Source organism: Rattus norvegicus, chromosome 12, assembly GCF_036323735.1.
Source record: "Rattus norvegicus strain BN/NHsdMcwi chromosome 12, GRCr8, whole genome shotgun sequence".
Classification (NCBI taxonomy): domain Eukaryota; kingdom Metazoa; phylum Chordata; class Mammalia; order Rodentia; family Muridae; genus Rattus; species Rattus norvegicus.
This window is the reverse complement of record NC_086030.1, coordinates 36,481,099-36,502,004: the sequence shown is the minus strand read 5'-3', so window position 1 is coordinate 36,502,004 and position 20,906 is coordinate 36,481,099. Positions and strand designations below refer to the sequence as shown.

General features: G+C 46.1%; 1 protein-coding gene across 4 annotated transcripts in view; it reads left to right on the top strand.

Moving 5' to 3' along the window:
• Positions 1–10,764, top strand: part of Tmem132b (transmembrane protein 132B) — a 263,981-nt gene extending 253,217 nt beyond the window's left edge. For 3 of the 4 annotated variants that reach the window (XM_039089430.2, XM_039089432.2, XM_039089434.2), the window contains 3 exons: positions 2,640–2,910; positions 4,335–4,526; positions 5,423–10,695. In XM_039089430.2, coding sequence (XP_038945358.1) covers positions 2,640–2,910; positions 4,335–4,526; positions 5,423–6,559 — 1,600 coding nt within the window. In that variant the 3' untranslated portion in view covers positions 6,560–10,695. 4 annotated transcript variants of the gene reach the window in all.
• Positions 10,765–20,906: the final 10,142 nt, after the last annotated feature.

Below are 20,906 nucleotides of genomic sequence, written 5' to 3'. Positions count from 1 at the left end.
GGCAAAGTGTTGAATGTGTGCCTTGCTTTTTACAGCTCAATGCTAGAGGAGAGGAAAAAGGAGTCGAGGGCTGTTAGATGGAAGGGAACAGGTACCCAACGGCATCCAAACCATCAGCTTTCCCAGATGCTGAGCAATGGGAAAACTCAGACACGCTCTGAAACACAGGCTCAGGATACCACAAAGGTCCAGGACTAGACTCCAAATTCTTCCAGAACATGAAGCGTCGGCACAGTGAATAGATGCTGTCTGAGGGGCTGACATCTTCCACTTGTTCCCTTGAACAAGGAGGTAGACATTACCCTTAGAGATGAAGCATCATGGACAGAACGGGAGCCATGATGTCAGGGGAATGCCGGTGAGACTTTAACACCATCGATGACCTCTAACCCCCAAACCCCATTGAAACCAGAGCCTATGTGCCACTCCAGAACAGATTTAACAGAAGTGGATTCCAAGCCATCTCTGAGTGTTTATTTTTTTTAAATGACAATATCTAAGACATGTGGAGTCACTTGTTATCTTGAGGGGGATATTTGATATAGATTTTAAAATAGTCTCAACACCATGGAGAACGTAGGCAATCTCAGTAAGGAGAAGTAACTGGAGGAAACCCCCAGTGGATGGTTTCAGTGGTACGTACGGGAAGGATGGCAGAGTAAGGTCAATGAACTCAGAGATGGACGGTAAGACTCTAACCAACACAGAAAATCAGCTGGGCTGATCCCCAGAGACTTGTGCGACAGTGACAAGATGCCTGAAGTCCCCTGAACTAGAATCTGGGGGGCAGTCAGTGAAAGTGGGGTCTGAGAACACAAGATGACAGGGGACCAAACTTGGTAAAATAAGCAAGTGCTCAGAGACAAGCATCCAAGGCAACCACCAGCTGGGCAAAGGCTTAAGGAATCTTTGTGACAACCTCTCACAGTGACATTTCTGAGATTTAGAGACAAAGGGGGAGATCTTTTTTTTTTTTTTTTTTTTTGGTTCTTTTTTTTCTTCGGAGCTGGGGACCGAAAGGGGGAGATCTTAAACAAGCCAGAGGCTCACACCGATGATTACCACAAGCCATCATAGTGTGACTCTACCCCTTTGGTTAAGGGAAAGTTTTGCATCCCCAGCGCTGATCACCAATCAGCATCTTCCGTTGTAAGTGCATGTAATGTAAAGATAGATCCTTGCAAAGAGAGCATGGACACGTGATTTAATGCTACCGATGTTGTCTGGGCACTGTGTGGGTTTCTTCTCTAAGGGAGGTCACCGGGGACACTCATGATTCACCAATGGATGCTCTCTGTGTGACGTATTCTGAAGGAATAGGAATAAAACGATAAGAAACTCATCACTTATTAGTTACTTTCCTTGTTACCATGACCAGATATGTGGTGAAAGGAGCCTTGATGAGGAGACGTTGATTTTTCGTTCGTGATGGGGAGGGTGTGGCAGTGGCCTTAGGAGGCTGCTTATTCACATCGAGGGAAATCAGGAAGTGGTGGTGATCGAGAAGGTTGTGATGGAAACCCTAAATTTTGGAACCCCACTCCTCCGGTTAAATTCTGGGGCCCAAAGGTTTCACAACCTTGCTAAAGCTGCTGAGGACCGAGTATCCTGACACACGAACCTGTGAGGGACATTTTACATCCAATCCTAGTGAGCATGACACTCTGATTTTAAATACTATATCCTTTTGTCCCATTTTTCCTTATCAATGAAGATAACCTGCCTTCTCTTTGAGAACCCAAAACTTCTCTATGGCTGTGCTGCAGAGTTTTTCTATGCCTTCCTACTTTGTTCTCAGACCTTAAGGGAGACAGCCAATTCAGAAATCAAAGACAGTTGGGCTCAGACCTATAGTGAGCACTGCTGGGCCACTCTGCGAATTATGAGATTGGTTTGCTCATGACCACTGTGAGAAAGGGTGGAATGGACACAGAAAGGGAGAGGACACAGGATAGGGCAGTTAGCGTGGCCTTGGTCTTGCCTCTGCAGATGACCAGATATGTGGCCTTGATTGAGGGACCTCTACTCTCCCCATCTTGGTTTCCTTATCAGTACGATTAGAACAAGAGTTAAACCTCGGTTTCCAGGTTCTTCAAAGGTTGAATGAGTCAAGTGTCTGTGGCCACTGTGAGGCCTGTCTGTCTGCCACAGGGACCAGAGTTCAAGGTTCTAACTCAATGCACAGGGGCGTCAGCTGGCACTCTGGGAGAATGGGCTGTGGTCTGTCTAACTCTCATAGGAATTGTGGATGCTGCTTTGCCCTCTCTGACATGGCCTCCATCCACAAAGCAGCCAGCAGCAGCCAGCAGCTAGCAGTCAGCAAAATCCTCCCCTGGAAGGTCACAGGGCAAGCTCTACTCAAAGAGAAGGTTCTAGAATCAAGGAGGTGGAGAGGATTTTTCTAGGGGAGGGCTGTTGACAATTAGGGGTCAGTGGAAAATGGAAGGAGGGGGTAGAGGAATAGGAGGGGTGGAGAGAAACATGCACGAATGATTGAATGAATTCATTCATTGGATGAGCAAATGAATCAATGGTTTCCTAATAGGAAAAAGGCTGCTGCATTTCCTCTGACAGTCAGGCTGAGTTGAGCTTCCCACCAAAGAGGAACCTTAATCTGTTTTGCTTCCTTTGTGCTCCAGGCCTACCCGGGAGAGCGATGATGAGGAGGATGAGGAGAAGAAGGGACGAGGGTGTACCCTGCAGTACCAGCATGCCCTGGTTCGTGTCCTCACTCAGTTTGTATCTGAGTCACCTGACCTGGGTCAGCTGACCTACATGCTGGGCCCTGACTGGCAGTTTGACATCACCGACCTGGTCACTGAGTTTGTGAAGGTGGAAGAGCCAAAAATTGCCCAGTTACAGGATGGCAGGATCCTGGCAGGACGGGAGCCGGGCATCACCACTGTGCAGGTATGGGGGGGCTTTGCCTCGTTGCCCCTAACCTCAGTGATTTCTCCAGATGCCATACAGCTCTGTACATGTGTGGTATGTGTGCATATCACAACCAGCATCTATCTATCATTTTACACATGTTCAGCCTATGTGCAGGAATCTATTCACCAGTTTTATAGCTCAAGACTCAGAGGACCCGGGCAACAAGAGATAAAGAAAGATCGATGGTTGAATGATCTCTGTGACATCCTAACAACAACCTTTTATTGAAAATTTTGGTAGGATGTTTATGCAGAATTTTTTTTATACCAATCCCAAAATGCTGTCTATCCTTATTAAGCCAAAGCTAATTTCTTGGTGCAGTTGGCCAAAGTGTGTTATATTCTGCGCTTGTTTTCTGTTTCCACCTCACAGACACCACAGATTTACATCTTACGTGGCACCAGTTTCTGACTCTGTAGGCTGGGACATCAGTGGGGCTTGACCTGGTTCTGTACGACACGCCAAGGCTGGAGCCAGCATCTCTATAGGCTCTGACCAGGAAATTTGGGGAAATTACGGACTTCAGCTCTCACTCCCCTTTTTGGGGGGAACATCACTGTGTATCTACCACTGAGGCGCCTGTGTCCTGGCTGTCTGCCAGCCAGGAGCCCTGTGTATTTCTTCTCGTGGACTCCCTCCCTTGTCAGTAGGGACTCTGAGTGTCCCTGACTTCCTTATGTCACCAGCTGGGAACACAGCCATTCCTCCTCTACCCCAAAGAGCTCTGGTGACGATACTGGGTGCCCTCTGTGATTCAGCCCCATCTGGCTTTCAGGCTGCTGCGTTGTGTGACATTGAAGAGTCACATAATGAGCTTTCATTTTTTTTCCCCACGTGCCAGGGATGAGTGAGGGCAGGATGTCTTTGGGGGGGGGGAGTGCAGAATATTCTAGGAAAAATTCCATTTACCAGGCTTTATCTGTGAGATGTAGCCCCCATCCCTGGTGGTATACCAGATGGTCTATTAGGAGAGATAGCTACTTAGGAAATGCCACTTCAACTGGTTTATCCAGTGATGACCCAGTTACCCATACACCGATCATGGGTGTCAGTGAGGAACACCTGCCTGCCCACTGGAAGGGTGACCCAGGCTGAGCACCACTGACCCATGCTCAGAAACTGCTTAATGGCCGTTGAAAAGATACCCTCTTCTTCTATACTTATCAACAAGGTAGAAAACTTCAGCGAGGACTCCTAACTTGAACCCCAGTTTTTCCTTAGAATACATTCTCCTTACTATCAGACAGTACAAAAAAGATGTGAATGACCACAGGCCCACCTAAACACTTGTCACTATGTTCCTTTGACGGAACACCGGTCAGATCCCTGATGGCCCTGTCTGCTCAGGGGTTAAAGGCGGCCCTGCAGGACAAAGTCACAGGCATTTCCTTACTTTTCAGGTCCTTTCGCCTCTCTCTGACTCCATCCTTGCCGAGAAGACGGTTATCGTCCTGGATGACCGAGTCACCATCACAGAGTTGGGCGTACAACTGGTGGCTGGCCTGTCCCTTTCCCTGCAGCCTCACAGGGCAGACAAGAGGGCCATCATCTCCACAGTGTCTGCTCAGGATGTTCTCCAAGCCCCACAACAGGTGAGACTCCCAGGGGCCTGTGTTCTGTGCATGAAGTCACCTCTATCTCCAGTTACGAGTCCTTGCACGGGAAGCCAGCAGGGTGCCATAGCCAGGCCTCGAAGCTTTGGACCTCCTTCTTGCTTCTTACCCAGTTTCTCTTTGTCTCTGAGAAAGGCACCCAGGGCTTAGCTATGCCTTCCCATGACCTTTGCTTTCCCATGGGTTGATCTGTGCTAGGTGTGGATTGGTACTAGACCACGGTTGAGGGATCCCCTGTTCTCGTTCCTGTCAAACAGACAAAGCAATTTTTTGAAGCTTGGAGACTTCATTTCAGCTGCTTGGACAAGAATGGCCAGTTGGTACCTGATTGTCCTGTTGATGGCAGAGATCGTGAGCTCTAAAGCGCCCCTGTGTCTTAAAGCATGCACAAAAATTTTATAAAGAGATAGGAGCATGGTACCATTCAAGTGATCCAGCCCCACACCACCTCATTTACCAAGACCTCCCCCAAGGAGTCGTTTTTGCTGTGTCAGCACCGACTTCCTGGTAAATGGTGTTCAAAGTGGCATCGTCTTGAACAGTAAGTAACCTGGTAGTTAGATCTGAAATTGATTCCGATAAATCACCCAAATATTTCTGAGTGTCTCCACAAAGGTCAAAGTCACACCTCATGGGAAGGCATGCAATAAATTAATTTATACTTTAACGTGTTCACTGACGTGCATTCCTGGCACCTCATGTCAGGGGGGCTCTAGTATGTTAACGATACAAGGTCAAGGCATAACAAGAGCCAAGACCATCACATAGGGGAAGTCGCTTCTATCTGAAGACGCCAGGAATGTCCAGAGGAAGTCACGTTTGTAAGTTTGAAGGAACCCAGTCATAACAGTGTTCTCTGGTTTCATTTTCCTTAGGAAGCCATCGTCAGTTCCTGGATTTTGTTCAGCGATGGCTCAGTGACACCCTTAGACATTTATGAGCCCAAGGATTTCTCGGTGACCGTTTCCTCATTGGATGAGATGGTGGTGTCCATCCAGCCAAACCTTCAGACCAGATGGCCAATCGTGGTTGCCGAGGGTGAAGGACAAGGGCCCCTGATCAAACTGGAAATGTCCATTAGCGAGTCTTGTCAGAAGAACAAGAGGAAGAGTACTCTTGCTGTGGGCAAAGGAAATGTCAAGGTCAGATTTGAACCTGGGACGCACGAGCAGCAAGGAGGTGGCAATGATATCGGGGGCGTCAACCGGGAATACAAAGGCCACCTCAGCAATTCCATAGAGCGTGAGGGAAGCCAGGAGCGAGCAGCCCAGGAGTGGTTCCAACATGGCACACCTGTTGGCCACAAGGACTGGACCAACAAAAGCACAACCCCACAGTCTCCCATGGGAGGAAAGCTCCTCAAAGGTGGAGCGGACGCCTTCACAAGCTTCCCCACTCAAGGGAAGTTACCGGAATCCAATAACCCCGGTGACCTCACGATGACCTCCAGGGGGTTAACGGATTTGGAGATCGGGATGTACGCCCTGCTCTGTGTCTTCTGCCTGGCCATCTTGGTCTTCCTGATCAACTGCGTGGCCTTTGCTTGGAAGTATAGACACAAAAGGTTCGCGGTGAGTGAACAAGGCAACATCCCCCATTCTCATGACTGGGTCTGGCTCGGGAACGAGGTAGAACTCCTGGAGAACCCCGTGGACATCACCCTCCCCTCTGAGGAGTGCACGACCATGATTGACAGGGGTCTGCAGTTCGAGGAGAGGAACTTCCTGCTGAATGGCAGTTCCCAGAAGACTTTTCATAGTCAGCTGCTTCGGCCCCCTGACTATGTGTATGAAAAAGAGCTGAAAAACGAACCTATGGGTTCCTCCGGCCCAAAGAGGAAGAGAGTCAAGTTTACTTCCTACACCACCATCCTCCCCGAGGATGGGGGCCCATACACCAACTCCATCCTGTTTGACAGTGATGACAGCATCAAGTGGGTCTGCCAGGACATGGGGCTGGGGGACTCACAGGACTTCAGAGACTATATGGAAAGACTGCAGGACCAGATGTAAAGTCCTTTCTTAAGTTTGTATTCACCTGTATGCCTTCTGTTTTCTGAGCGATGGAACAGTGGGTCTAATCAGCAATAGGGGGTGACTCAGCAAAGTGTCAGAGCAGGGGTCTGAAGGGACCCCTCTCTAAGTGGGTATCAGCGGTCTGGAGAGCTGGTGCTCGAGCTGGGCCATGTCTATAAAACTGGCTCCCGGGAATGGGAGGCATCCAGAGGCAGCAGCAAGCCTGGCGGTAGACATGACCCCGCAGACACTGTTAGTCACCTCGTGACCAATGGCCGTGTATAATTAGGAACGTTCCGGGTGGTGTTTCTTTTTTTTTTTCCTATTCCTAGCCCCTTTAAAGCACAGTGGACACTCATTGCGCGTGGCCTGAGTTCAAATCTCCATGGTGGAAGATGAGTGAATGTAGCTTCCTTAGCTGTCAGGATTGAGGCTCATTGTTTTTATACAAATCTGGACTCAAACCTGTTCTTTTGACTTTACATTTTTTTGGGGGGGAGGGGTTTGTTTTAGAAGCACTTAAACAAGAGTTGATGTTTGATGTTCCAGAGTTTAATTTTCTGTAGCTCATTGTGGCCCGTCATTATGGGGTCTCCACATAGGACGTCGTTTGTTTTTTAAAACTTTGTTGCTGGGGATGGCGTTTAGGAAACATCTTCTCATGTTTTGTCCCTCCTTGACATTGGTCTTTCTCATCTATCTATCTTGGGAACAGGGGTCTGACTGGAGACCCAGGAGAGAGTTTTTTTTTTTAAATATATTTTTCACATGAAATTTCAGATTTGGAGAAAAGTTCTGTCACAAACATGTTTTTAGTGTCTGCTTGTTAGTTATTTGCAAATCTCCTCGGGAATTTTCTGAGGGAAGAGAGACTCCAATACCACAGTATGCATATAAGTCCTCTGTGCTCAATGCAATGTATTAATTCAAACTGAAATAAAAAACAAAACAAAGCAAAAACAGAATTGAAGGGCTAGAGAGATGGCTTGGTGGTTAAGAGCGCTTGCTGCTCTTGTGCAGGACCTGGAGTTCAGATCGTAGCACCTAGATGGTGACTCACAACCTTCTATGTAACTCCAGCTCTGTGTGATCTGACGCCCTCTTCTGGCCTCTGTGGGTACTACAGTCATGTGCAACTACATAGACACACATTTGCAAGATTGAAAACAAAAACAAATCTTTTAGAAATCAGGATTAATTTATACAACAAAGATCTGAGGAAATATATTAAACTCTCCAGCTTTGCAGATTATCTTTTGAAATAATGTTTCAAATTAGCAATATAAGAATGTCTTATACAATGACTGAAAAAAAAAATCTCGGTTGTCATTCAGATAGAGAAGAAACCATTTCAAACGTCTTTTTGTAGAGAAAGCAATGGTTTTTCCAAATTCATAAGTATAAATGACTGTCCCAGAGCCCAAGGTTAAGTTTTTATAAGCCATGCTGTTAAAAAGATTTTTTGCGTAATTTTCAATAAAAGTGCTATTTACAAGCATCATGAATAGTCTCAAGAAAGACAGGGATTTTTGGCTTAGCCAAATGTGACATTTTTGCTTATCATAATGATGTAACTAGAAAAGCAGATACTAGACTAGTATACCTCATTGTGAACTAACTGAGCCATTGCCAGCTCTCAAAAATGGGATTTTTTTTTAAAAGGCCCAGAGCAGGAAGCACATGAAGGAGGTCACTGATGTCGAAGGGCTGACATCTGCACCTCTCAGAGGAGACCTTTTCTTATCCCTCTGCTCCCATTTTTTATATGTCCGGGCTGGGAACATGGCGGCCGTCCCTCCTGTAGGCACGTCAGGACAGCTAAGATCCTCTCTCTGCCTCTCCCATCCTCAGCACTGCAATGTGTTTACAAACAGGGCTGGTCATGCAGGTCCTATGCTATATCCACCCAGAAGTATCTTCACATGCTTTTGTGTTTAGAACGGCTCCTAGGAATGGGAAGTGCCAACTAGAGAAGGAAGCCAGGAGATGCAGGCACTGCCGGAGTTTAGCTGACATCTGCTGCTGCCAAGAGCTCTCTGCTTAGCTCGCTGTTTCCAGGAGGGTTAGAGCAGGGCTGGCAGCCCCAAAAACATCTGTGCAGAGCAGCAGAGTTCCAGTTAGGGTTCGCTCCTTTTGTGAGCCATTTAGAATCCTAACTTCCATCACAGGAATAATGGGAACTCATTTCTGAAAGCAAGGTACCTCCCTGGAAGCCAGGACTCACAAAGCAGATTGCCTCCTCTTGGTTAGGTAGGGCCTTGGGTCTGGCTGTAATTTAGCAGGAAATTACCATGGGCTTGCAATGGGAGCCAGAGGAGCTGGCCATGGTCCTGAAGACGTCTCCACAGCCCTCTTATTCAGTGAATTAGCCTCTGCGCACATTTCACAGTGTCTTTGTGTTAGCACCATCAGCTCAAATCAAAGTCAAGTGGCAGGTTCTAAGGGACGGTCCCGTTCTAACGTGTGACACACAGTTGCATACATACAGACACACTTAGGCACATGTATCCACATCTCTCAGTCTTTTGGTAGGAATCAAAAGAACCTGCCAGTTGTTCTCAGACTCAGCTTGGGCAGGACTCAACATCACAATGTCATGGGAGCATCTTATGCTCTATCCCTTGGAGGTTATAGATGGTGGCTATCTCAGTGTATGTGGCTTACTTGGTTTTTCTTCAAGCAAGCTATGATTTCTGTGTTAGCCCGCGAAATCCATGGACCAGAATGGGGGCAATGGCATAAACTTCAAGCCTTAAAAATCAAATTTTACAGGGCACTGCCTTTGCCTGGATTTCAGTTTTCATGGCTGAGATATCTAAATTATAACTCCTGATGAGTAATCTGAGCCAGATACACATGATCGAGTCCTTTTGTCTGTCACGAGAATGAGCTCTTCAGCCACACAGAGGGAGGTGGAGACACAAGACGGGCAAAGGTAGTGTGACCTGGGACTTTCGGAAACAATGCAATCACTGTGATGCTTCTGGGTGAAGGCACAGGGACTCCGGAGGCAGGTGCCACAGGAAAGGACTGGAGCTGAGTGGCCGGTGTGGGGATTTAAGAGATTCATAAATACAGTGGGATACTCAGCCAGAAGGGCAGCATGTAACCAATGTCAGAAAACTATCTACCTGGCACATTGACCAGGTACATTCTCAGACCATGGCATCTCTTAACTGTCTAGGCAGGAAGTTTCTACTTACGGTCATGAATACAGCCAACACATGCATTGATTCTGTTTTACTCTCCGGGCCACACCTATGGGCTAAAGTAATTTGCACCTCGTTTAAGGGTCAGGAAGCCACCTTTGGGTGTTCTGATTAACATTTTCGTTTGTTTGTTCCACTCTTTTAGAGGAGAGAGAGAGAGAGAGAGAGAGAGAGAGAGAGAGAGAGAGAGAGAGAGAGAATGAAGGGAGTTTTCAATGAATGAGACCACAGTGAAGCTGTGCCCATCAGTGAGGAGTCCCCCAGTCCCCAGCAGTGACTGCAGGCAGTGTTTCCGATACCTCTTTTTAGCCCATTGGGTTTTCTACTCTGGTCATCTAAAGAGGGTCACATTTCTCTATTCAGGTCTCTGTAAATGACACCATGGATGGTTTGTAAACTGTTCCTTTCTCCTTCATCAAAACCGTATTCGTCCAATGTAATGCATCTCGCGCAGAGGGTGGACGGTGAGACAAAGTTTTGCTGAAATACAGACAGTGGCTATTTTTGTATGTAATATAGGCAATATAACGAAACTGTGAACGGCGTATTGGAATAAATACATTTAAAAATTAAAGCATGTGACAATGTAACTCTTAAGTGTACAGAAATCCAGTTCAACAGTATTTAAATTACGATGGGAAAAGCATCAGGGGCCTGATGGTGAAAAATACATCGAGTTAGGAATTCTGACCTGGAAAGGACATTGTGGTTCACGCTGGGATTGTCAGTGGAATTTTCCAGAACATTTCGATCTTACTCTTCACTCTCCATTACTTTCTGAATTTTTTTTCTCCCTCCACGTCCCCCCACCCCCACAATGGAAATATTTCAGAAATAAAATGACTTCATTTTTCAGCATAAAGGTATATTCTAACCACAGGGTAACTCATCATTTTTAACATGGAAATAAACATTTGAACCTTCTTCCACCGTTGTATTATTTGGCTGTGCATTCTGTCAAGTTTTACCAATCATGTCATGGGTTTATATTAATAGATGTGTTTGTCTCTTTTTTTTCCCTTTCGGTCAGAGATCGAGCGGTATTAACACAGCGCCACATGGGTATGAAAAGGGAATGTTCCCTAGGAGCTGTTCAAGGGCTTTCCTTAAAAGATGTCTTATTGTTTTTAAGAGTATGTGTCTGCCTGGGTTTGTGCAAATGAATACAGTATCTGTGGAGGCCAGAAAGGGGCATCAGATCCCCTGGAGCTGGCGTTATGGGCAGTTGTGAGCCACCCAAACTAGATATTTGGAACTGAATCCATGGCCTCAGCAAGAGCTAAAAGTGCTCTGAACTGCTGGGCCATTTTACTGCCCCTAGACCCTTATCTACACAACAACAACAGCAACAACAACAATAACAACAGCAACAGCAATAACCCTAAAACCCTTCTAGAGCTTGAGAAATGTGTTGGTCTCCCTGTGTTGAAGGGCCTCATCCCTTTCGTCTACAGCTCTTCCAAGTGATCTATTTATTGGCCAAGGGCCACGAGAATCTTGAAACGGCCTCGTTTCCTTCAGGATGAATGGAGATGTCTCCTGGTAATGACTTGGCAATGCCTCATGCCACATCTGATCTTTCATCTAGCGCAGGAGACATCGGTTAAGAAGCTGGGTACAGACACTGGCTTCTCTGACGAGTCAAGGGTTGTTTCCGTGTTTCTAAAATGCCGGCATGAGCTCCAGTGCTTTCCCAGGCACACAGGTCCATTTGGGGCGACTGCTTCCCGCTAACAGCTTTCTAGGAGAGGTGAGTCACAGGACATGGTGCCACTCAGTCCCCAGAGTAGATGTACTCCGTCCAGTAAAATCTTCCTCTAAGGGAAGAGAGCACGAAATGAGATGGGTTTAGATTTTTTTTTTTTGTTATGCACTAGGGCAAAACACAAACACATTTTCTGATTCTTTTGGTGTTGAAACCTTTACTGCCTGCTCCTTTTCTTGTTGGTTTTGTACAGTCATGACAGGTGACAGAGCAGTCTTGCTTTGCATTTGAGATATTTTCTAGAAACTAAACAGGGAGTGCGGGAGTATCCTACCTGGGATCTGGTTTTTATAGACTCTTTTGCTCCAGCAGGCAGGAAACCCGACACTTCCCAGGTGGGAAATAATGATTCCCTTAGGGAAATCATCTTCCCAGTTCAAAGAAGCAATCATGGCATCCACTCATAGCACCGGGCCATCTTCCTGTTTCATAAAATACCTCTAATATGTCTTGGGCTTTCTGGGTGGGGAGATACAGTCTTGTCATTTCCTATTGAGGACTGAGCCATCCTAAGGTGCAGTAACTCCAAGAGGGTGAATTTTCAGATATCATAACAAAGTGCTCTGTAAACACAGATGCTATTTCAGAATTCAGAGCTGGGTGATGGTAATTTTCTGCCCATTGGACAGTATTACATTTGCAGCTCGTTCTCTTCCGGGTGTGTGTGTGTGTGTGTGTGTGTGTGTGTGTGTGTGTGTGTGTATGATTACAGTGCCTCCGAGGAGGTGAATGTGATCCCAGAAGGATTTGCATAGAGTTTACACATCCCCTCTACATGCTCGCTATCACCTCTTTATTACGTGCTAAACCTGATAGAACGTATGAGTTCTGCCAACCATTGTTATGTCGCCTTGTCTGGTGAGAAAAATCTATGAGCTTTGTACGGATTTCTTCTCTCCATGTCTGACCCTGTGGTTGGTTGAGTATATGGATTTAGACTCTGGGTGGAGCGGACATGTGGTCCTCATAATGGCTTAACTTGCTTTTGATCTGACATTTCTCCTTCACTCCCATAATTTCCTTGGGCTGACAGAACACATGGTATTTTGTATTTTCTATTCAGGAATCATCTGCGACTTTGCTGTGACTTCCTCTGTTGGGAGCTGGCTTTCAGAACGCAGTAGCACAGCCGGTGGAGATACAGAGCACAGGCTGTGGTCACTTCCCTTTTAGGAGCTTCCCTAGGCATGGTCCTCCCCTTCTCATCGTAGCCACCTGTGAATTCCAATGCGGTTATCTTTGTCTTACTTTTGTTGCTGTGATAAGATGCCTTGACAGAAATCAGTGTAGGGAGAAAGGGTTCATTTTAGCTTACTATCTTAAGATGTAATCTGTCATTGAGGGGAAATCAAGGCAGGAACCTGAGGTGGCTGTCACATTTACAGTCAAAAGCAGAGAGAAGTGTACTCAACTCATCTTTCCACTCTTATGGTCCAAGACCTTGGCTTAGGGGATGGTGACTCCTGCAGTGGCTGCCAGCAGAAGGTGTGGCCCAGATTAAAGAGGAATATTCCCGCCTCAAAGCATTTGAATTAAACATTTATATTCCTAACTTAAAGATCTGGATTAAATGTGGGCCTTCCCATTTTAAATGATTTAATTGAAAAATCCACCAGGGTTGTACCCAACCACTTGGATTTCAGATCATTCTAGATGTACTCAAGAATAGCCATCACACCAGGTAATAGTCTAGACATTACACACACACACACACACACACACACACACACACACACACACACACACACACACAAAATTATCGGGGGTTAAGAAATGTCAAAGTTAAGTAGCAGAATGAGAGCTGGGGAGATGATGGCTTTGGTTAGTTAAATGACTGTCATGCAAGCATGAACTGATCCCCCGGCACCCACATAAAGAGTCAAGAGTCACAGTACTCGGGGTTGGGGATTTAGCTCAGTGGTAGAGCGCTTGCCTAGGAAGCTCAAGGCCCTGGGTTCGGTCCCCAGCTCCGGAAAAAAAAAAAAGAAAAAAAAAATAAATAAATAAAGAGTCACAGTACTCAACCAAAATTTCATACAGTATGGGGGAGACAGAGTGTCCTAGGGTTCTCTAGAGTAACAGAACTTATAGAATAAATCTCTCTCTCTCTCTTTCTGTGTGTGTGTGTATGTATGTATGTATGTGTGTATGTGTGTGCATGTATGTATATGTGATATGTATATGCGTATATGTATGTGTGTGTATGTATATGTGTATGTGTGTATGTATATGTGTGTATGCATGTATGTATGTATATGTGTATGTATGTGTGTATGTATGTATGTATATGTGTATGTGTGTATGTATGTATATGTGTATGTGTGTATGTTTGTGTGTATGTATATGTGTATGTATATATATGTATGTGTGTGTATGTATGTATGTGTATATGTATATATGTATGTATGTGTGTGTATGTACGTGTGTATGTATGTACTCTATTGGAATTATTTATAACCTGTAGTCCAGCTAATCCAATAATAGCTGCCTGTGAACAGGAGGTCCAAGAAAACAGTAGTTGTTCAGCTCACAAACACTGGATGTCTCAGCTGTCAAACACTGGATGTCTCAGCTGTCCTTCAGTACATGCTGGAGTCTCAAAGAAGTTGGTAGATTCTATTGTCAGTGAAGGAATGGATGAGCTGGCAAGGTGAGGGCAAGTAAGAGCAAAAGCTTCCTTCTATGTCCTTCTATAAACTTCCAGTACACTGTATGGCCAAGATTAAAGGCGTGTCTTCCCGCCTTGAGATATGGATCAAGGACACGTGTCTTCTTGCTTCAATGGTGAATTTACCCACTTCGAACCTAGTAAAAATTCTCTCAAGTGTGCCCTCCTCCATTTATGGATTGTAGCCCATTCCAGAGTGTAGTCAAGTTGACAACCAAGAATAGTCATCACACAGGGACAAGAGGACCCTTGAGGCTCATCGGCCACCCTACAGCCCCATCAGTGAGCTCCAGGTTCTGTGAGAGACCCTCCCTCAATAAATAAGGCTACAAGTGTAGAAGAAGACACCTGATATTGATCTCTGGCCTCATGGATGACTGCACACTTATACATGTATTCACACACATGAAAATCTGTACATTCATACAAAACACACACACATGCATACATGAACAGATGCATGTATGCGCGCGCACACACACACAATTTTAAAAGGAGAAAAACAAATAAGAATTAATAAGAAAACAATCAATCCAGGCCAGGTGGTTCAAGTCTGTCACCCCAGCTACTTAGGAAGCCAAGGCAGAAGGACCTCAAGTTCAAGGGTCATGTGGTGTATATATACTGAGTTCAAGGTCAACCTGCACAATTTAGTGAGAATCTGCCTCAACATAGAAGTTAAAAGACAGCTGGGGACATAGCTCATCAGTAGAATGCTTATAGCTCTGGGTTAAATTCCCTGAACAGAAAAAAGGAGATTAAAGATAGAGAAAAAAAGGAAGAAATGATTAAACTTGTAGGAAAGGAAGTGACTGAGGGACAGTCACTTCCTGAGCCAAATCTGCTGATTCCTGATTCCTTGGAAAATAAGGGCTACGATGCTGCTTGCTTATGCTGCATCTATCAACAGCTAGATGTCTTGCATTTAAGTTCGTGTTCCAGCCATCTGTCCCCAGCCTCAGTCTCTTCTTATGCTGAATCACCTTGTACTGATTCTGCAGAAAATGGAGACCAGTCAAACCTCACATAGCCCAGCTAGCTGTGTCTATTGGGGTAGCCTCAGGATAGCACACAGTAGGATCAGATTTTGTCTAGATGTGGGAAGATGTGTGTCATTTCTTTTCACTGTTCTCAACTGGACTTTGATTCTCTGGTGAACACAAGATGTTATGAGCAGGGCATACTGTTGTAGTACTCGTGTGTGTGTGTGTGTGTACATGACATGTATATGTAAGTGCCTGTAGGACTACATGTGGGCAACAAACTCAGAAGCTGCATTCCCAGGCAGTTATGGACCACCTATCTCGATATTTTATGTGGTTCAGCACAAGTGCTTTCCTGTGTAAGATATTTGCTGTAATATGGGCACATTGTGTTGCTACTCAACGTTTAGTCACAATGAGCTCATCAGAACAGGGCTTTACACACTTGGAAATTTCGCATTTGCCTTGTCCTAATGGAAGGAGCCTGTACATTGGTGGTAATGCTCATTCCTTATGGTGCCTTTGTTTTTGAGCTTATGGAAAGGGCTTTACATGTTCCTTAATTTTGCCCCAGGTGCGATGGTCTGATGCTGCTTGCATTCTAATGCTAAATACCAGATCCTCTAGTTGTGGTTGCTCTCTCCCACTAACAGATCCTCATGTACCCGAAGTGATGCTGTATGAACCTTGTTCCCAATTTTACTGGTCAATAAAAGGCTAGAGCTTATGTTTGGGCAGTAGAGGGAAAAGGTGGGACTAGAGGTTAGAGCGAGGGGGTTGCAGGTAAAGAGAGGTGGGGAGAGAGAGGAGAGAGGAGAGAGGAGAGAGGAGAGAGGAGAGAGGAGAGAGGAGAGAGGAGGAGAGAGGAGAGAGGAGAGGAGAGGAGAGAGGAGAGAGGAGAGAAGAGAGAGGAGAGAGGAGAGAGGAGAGGAGAGAAGGAGAGAGGAGAGAGGAGAGAGGAGAGAGGAGAGAGGAGAGAGGAGAGAGGAGAGAGGAGAGAGGAGAGAGGAGAGAGGAGAGAGGAGGGAAAGACAGAGGAGGAAGAAGTCACCATGAAGCAGAATGCATGGCCAGGAGAAACAGCAGGTAACAAGGGACTTCATAGCTGGGGAATGTTAGTATAGCCCTAGATCTGCCCAATCTAGGCTTATGGCTTATAAATAAAATACCCGGATTGTGTGTCTTTAATATGGGCTTGTTAGGATTATAAATTCCTACTACAGTTGACACCTTCTATCTGGCAATGATGATAGTGATGGTGGTGATGATGAATATGTTTGTGATGTTGTTGTTGTTGTTGTTGTTGTTGTTGTTGATGATGATGATGATGGTGTTACCCCTGGTGATATTGATGGTGGTGGTGATGGTGGTGGTGATTGGGTTGGCTATGATGGTGCTGCTGTTGATTGTGGTCGCCGTGGTGATGATGGTTATTATGGTGACAGTGATCATGATGATGGCAATGTTGGGGGTGATGATGACGGTGATTGTGCTGCTGCTGGTGACATTGATGATGGTGATGATGTTGGTGATGATGATGGTGATGATGGTGATGGTGATGGTGATGATGATGGTGGTAGTGGTGTTGATAATGGTGGTATTAATGATGATGGTCATAATGGTGATGGTGACAATGGCCACGAGGGGGATGATGGTGGTGGTGGTGTTTATTCATTCTTTGTCCCAACAAATATCAGTACATTTTTTTGAGGCAGAGTCTCCATATGTAGCCTAAACTGCCCTAGAACTCCTAATTCCCCTGTCCCAGCATTCCAAGAGCTGGGATTACAGGTCTGTGGCATCATGTCTGGCTCAACAGATATTCACTGAACTATGTGGCAGTCAGTTTCCCAGGCATGGAGGATGGAGAACGTGGAGAGAGAGAATAAATAAGGAGCCACAGAGGGTACAGAGTTACAGAGAATAGCCAAGTAGCAGAGAGGTGGAGCCAGTATCAGGTAGAGACAGGTGATAACGGGCCATAGAGTTAGTGATACCTGAACAGAATGGAGTGGGTAGGCTGTGAATAGAATGTTCCAGAAAAAGAAGAGGAGTCCCAAGGCTCTAAGGATATCAGGGCTGATGCACAAGAGACAATGTCAACTCTCCAAGGAGCACCCAGGAGCATCAAGATGAGGGGTTTCCAGCCAGGCAGAATTTTGTTCCGTAGTGGATTCATGGTGACTTGGACAACCCCGGAAGTTGCCTGACTCCCAACTAGCACAGGTCTCCCTCAGAACTGCATCTGCTGCTTCTGCTCAGGGTTAGTCCTCAGACCAGCTAGCATTGAAGGGGTCAAAAGCTATGATCTTAGCATATTTCCAGTGAAGGGGCAACCTGGGAACAGCCTGTGAGCAGGACTCCCAGCTGCCGAGACGGTTCTTTTCTGCGCATGTGCACACACGTGTGCTGATAAGCCCGCAGACCCTCTACTCCTCGGGGAGAACGTTGCCCTAGAGATATAACAGCCAGAAATAGGCATCGAGGCCATGGCAGCCTGAGAGTTCTGCAGAGGCTGACAGTCTCCACTGCCCCTTTTGTGACAATTAGTGTTGAATGTCTGGGAATTCTGAAGTGGCTTTTGTTGTATCGACTGACTTGTTAGCAGAAATGTGAGAGTGTCATTAAACCACACAGAGGTGGCTCATATCTCACAGGTGACAGGCGTGGCGCTTGTGCTTGCCCAGATGCCCTTTTATGGTGTGGATGTGTTTCTCTCCCTCTCCAAGCAGGCTTCGATGCAGGAAAACATTCCGTTATCTCTTTCTCCATAAAAGGATATTCAGCTCTGGTTTGAAAGTCAAACCAACAGCCATGTGTGCCATGGAACAACAATGAGGACCGATTCTTTTACGTATGCAAATGTATTCCGAGTGATACTTTGGATTTATAATTGTAAGATTATTACCAGCAGGTAATGAAATTAAGATTTAAATATCGTGCTCCATTTAAATGGCAGTTAAGCTTTTGGCTGGATCAGGAATCAGCACATTGTTGGGTAAATACTAATCGGGCTGTGATGACATCCCGTAATTAGTTAGGGCTTGGGGGGAAAATAAGATTTCCTTTGCTACCTGCCATTTTAGCTCATGGCAACTTTGAGGCTTCAGGGAGAACGCTCTCAGTCTCAGAAGGGTTTCCATTAGAAGGAGTAGATGGTTGGAGCAGTTCTCCCAGCTCCGGGTGAGAGTCTAATTCTAGACCTGGGTAGTTAGATCTAACTGCAGACAAACAATAGGATGGAGTTCAGACTGATTAGCCACACAAAGCCACTATGTGGATCAATGAAAAGTAAGCATTTCTTTTCCTGAGTGGAAAAATCCACACTGGAGCTGCGTGTGGGTGGCTGCAGGCTCGTGTCTCTACAGGTGCTCTCTGAGCCTCCTGCAGGTATAGGATGGTATACAGTCTTTGTCCCAAGCCTACAGTTAAGAGGTACTCATCCTGTCTCCGGGCTAGAAGGAACTGAAGTTCCGAGATATCTTTGTTCAGGTCCACACAGCAAAGGACAGGGCAGAGAGAGATTCACCTTCGGTATGTCTGACTCTTTAAGACATCCTCAGAGACACTGCTGCAAATCTCCACCCCAACCATTGATCCCAAAGCAAAAGTGGCCATCAAGATATCTAAGACTTGACTTCCACCGTGCACGGAGAAAAACTTCTGTACGAGTTGAGGTCTCTTCTAGGGTGCACAAGGAAAACCTTCCTCCAGTCCCTCCCACCAGCTCTGGGGTGGCGGGAGAGGGAGCAGGCAGGGTCCCTCCATCTTGACAGTTGCAAGGCTGTTTCAGGCTCAGTCCCCACTTTCCGGGTTTAGGGTGGGTTGGGGGTGGGGGTTTGGAGAGCCCTGCCTGGACTATCCGAGATTGAAGAACGCACGGAGGGCTCCGGGCCACGTGCGCCCTCTAGCGCCAGTCAGAGGGACGATGTCTCCGTGAGTTCTCACCTGTGCGACCTGCATCCACCTCTGACCTGGGCACAGCCGTATCCCTCCAATTTGAGAGGGCCACCTGCCCTTTTGTAGGTCAGGAAGAGCGTTTAGCTGCACAAGGTCTTGGATTTGGTCTTCAGCCCTACTTAAAAAGAACAAAACAGGGCATTTCGACCAACCCCTTTCTTTTTTACATCAAAAACGGATAAATGGAGCCTAATTGCAGTTTCTACTTACGTATTTTATTTATCCATTTCTTTCTTTCTTTGTGTGTGTGTGTGTGATATGTATGCGTACTCATGTGTTTGAATGTGTATTGTGCAGACATGTGTGTATGTGTGATATGATGTCATAGATTTTCATTGCTTTCCTATTAGATTCTCTGCAGGAAGGTCTTTCAGTCAAACCCAGACTCATTGATATGACGAGTTCTGCTTGACACTTTGCTCTCTGGATTCCCTCACTCTGCCTTCCAAGGCTTTAATTTATAGGCAGCCTCCACACCCACCCCCTTTGACCCCTCCCCCAATTATGTGGGTTTCCGGGGGAGGGGACTTGTACCTAGGTCTCTGTGCTTCGATGGAAAGTGCTTTAATTGTGGAGCCATCTCCCTGGCTTCTGTAGTGTATGTCGAATGCTCATATTTGACTGAGCGAGTGTTTTGAAATTGCAAAGGAATGATACCTAAGCCATCTCAGGCCAGGGGACCATGGCTCTTGGTGCATTTGGAATGTAGGTGGCGGTCCTCAGCCTCATCAGTGTCTCTGACGCTGGAATTGTAACCTTTTCTTTTTTTTTTTCTTCTTCATTTTTTTTTTATATCACTGTCTATTCATTATCCACAGTGCTGGGTTGCATCAAGACAACTTCCTTTAACCATGTCATGTGCTTTACCCTATCCGGCCTTCTTGCTCACCCCCATCCCCCACCCCCTGCATAGTCTCCTTCCTTCTCCAGGCCTTTGTCTGCCTTCGTGACATATGGACATAGTTGGTTTTTTTTTTTTTTTGGATCTGTTAAGAACCCATAAAGATTCTGTAAAGAGTTACAGGACTCACAAATGAGACAAAAATTACAGTATTTGCTTCTTGGTGTCTGGCTGATTTTGCTTAATGCGGTGGTCTCCAATTTTCCTACTAAAGACATAATTCCATCCCTTTTGTGGCTGGATAAAATTCCATTGTGTATGTGTATCAGGACTTATTCAATGGTCTATTGATGGATGCTCAGGCTGATTCCACATCTTGGCTACTGAGAATGGTGCCACAGTAAGCATGGTGTGCAGGTGTCCTCCGTGTGTTGCCTCTGAGTCCTATGGGCACGGTGTCCAAATGCTCAGGCTGACTGCCATTCACCGTGTGGCTCTGAGCCTAAGCTGTGTGCTCTCTCTTTGGATGGAGGCTTCGCATGAGATGACTGTGTGTGTGTGTGTGTGTGTGTGTGTGTGTGTGTGTGTGTGTGTTCGGTGAATGACTGTGCATCCTTACATTGGGACTCTTCATGGAGTTTATGAAAGCTATAGCTGTGTTGGTGAGCATTGGAGATAGATGTTTACAGCACCCCATCCCTCTATTCCTCCTTACCCCTCTGCTTCCTTCTGCTCTTTTTCCCTTTCCCTTCTTCCTCCACTCCCCCTTTCAAGACAGTGTCTCACTATATAGCCTAGGCTGGCCTCATGCTTGCAATGATTCCCCTGCCTCAGCCTTCCAAATACCAAGAAGTCCTTTCCTTGGAGGAAGAGAAAGAATTTCAGAGGTGCAGTTGTGGGCATGGGTTGCCAGGAGAG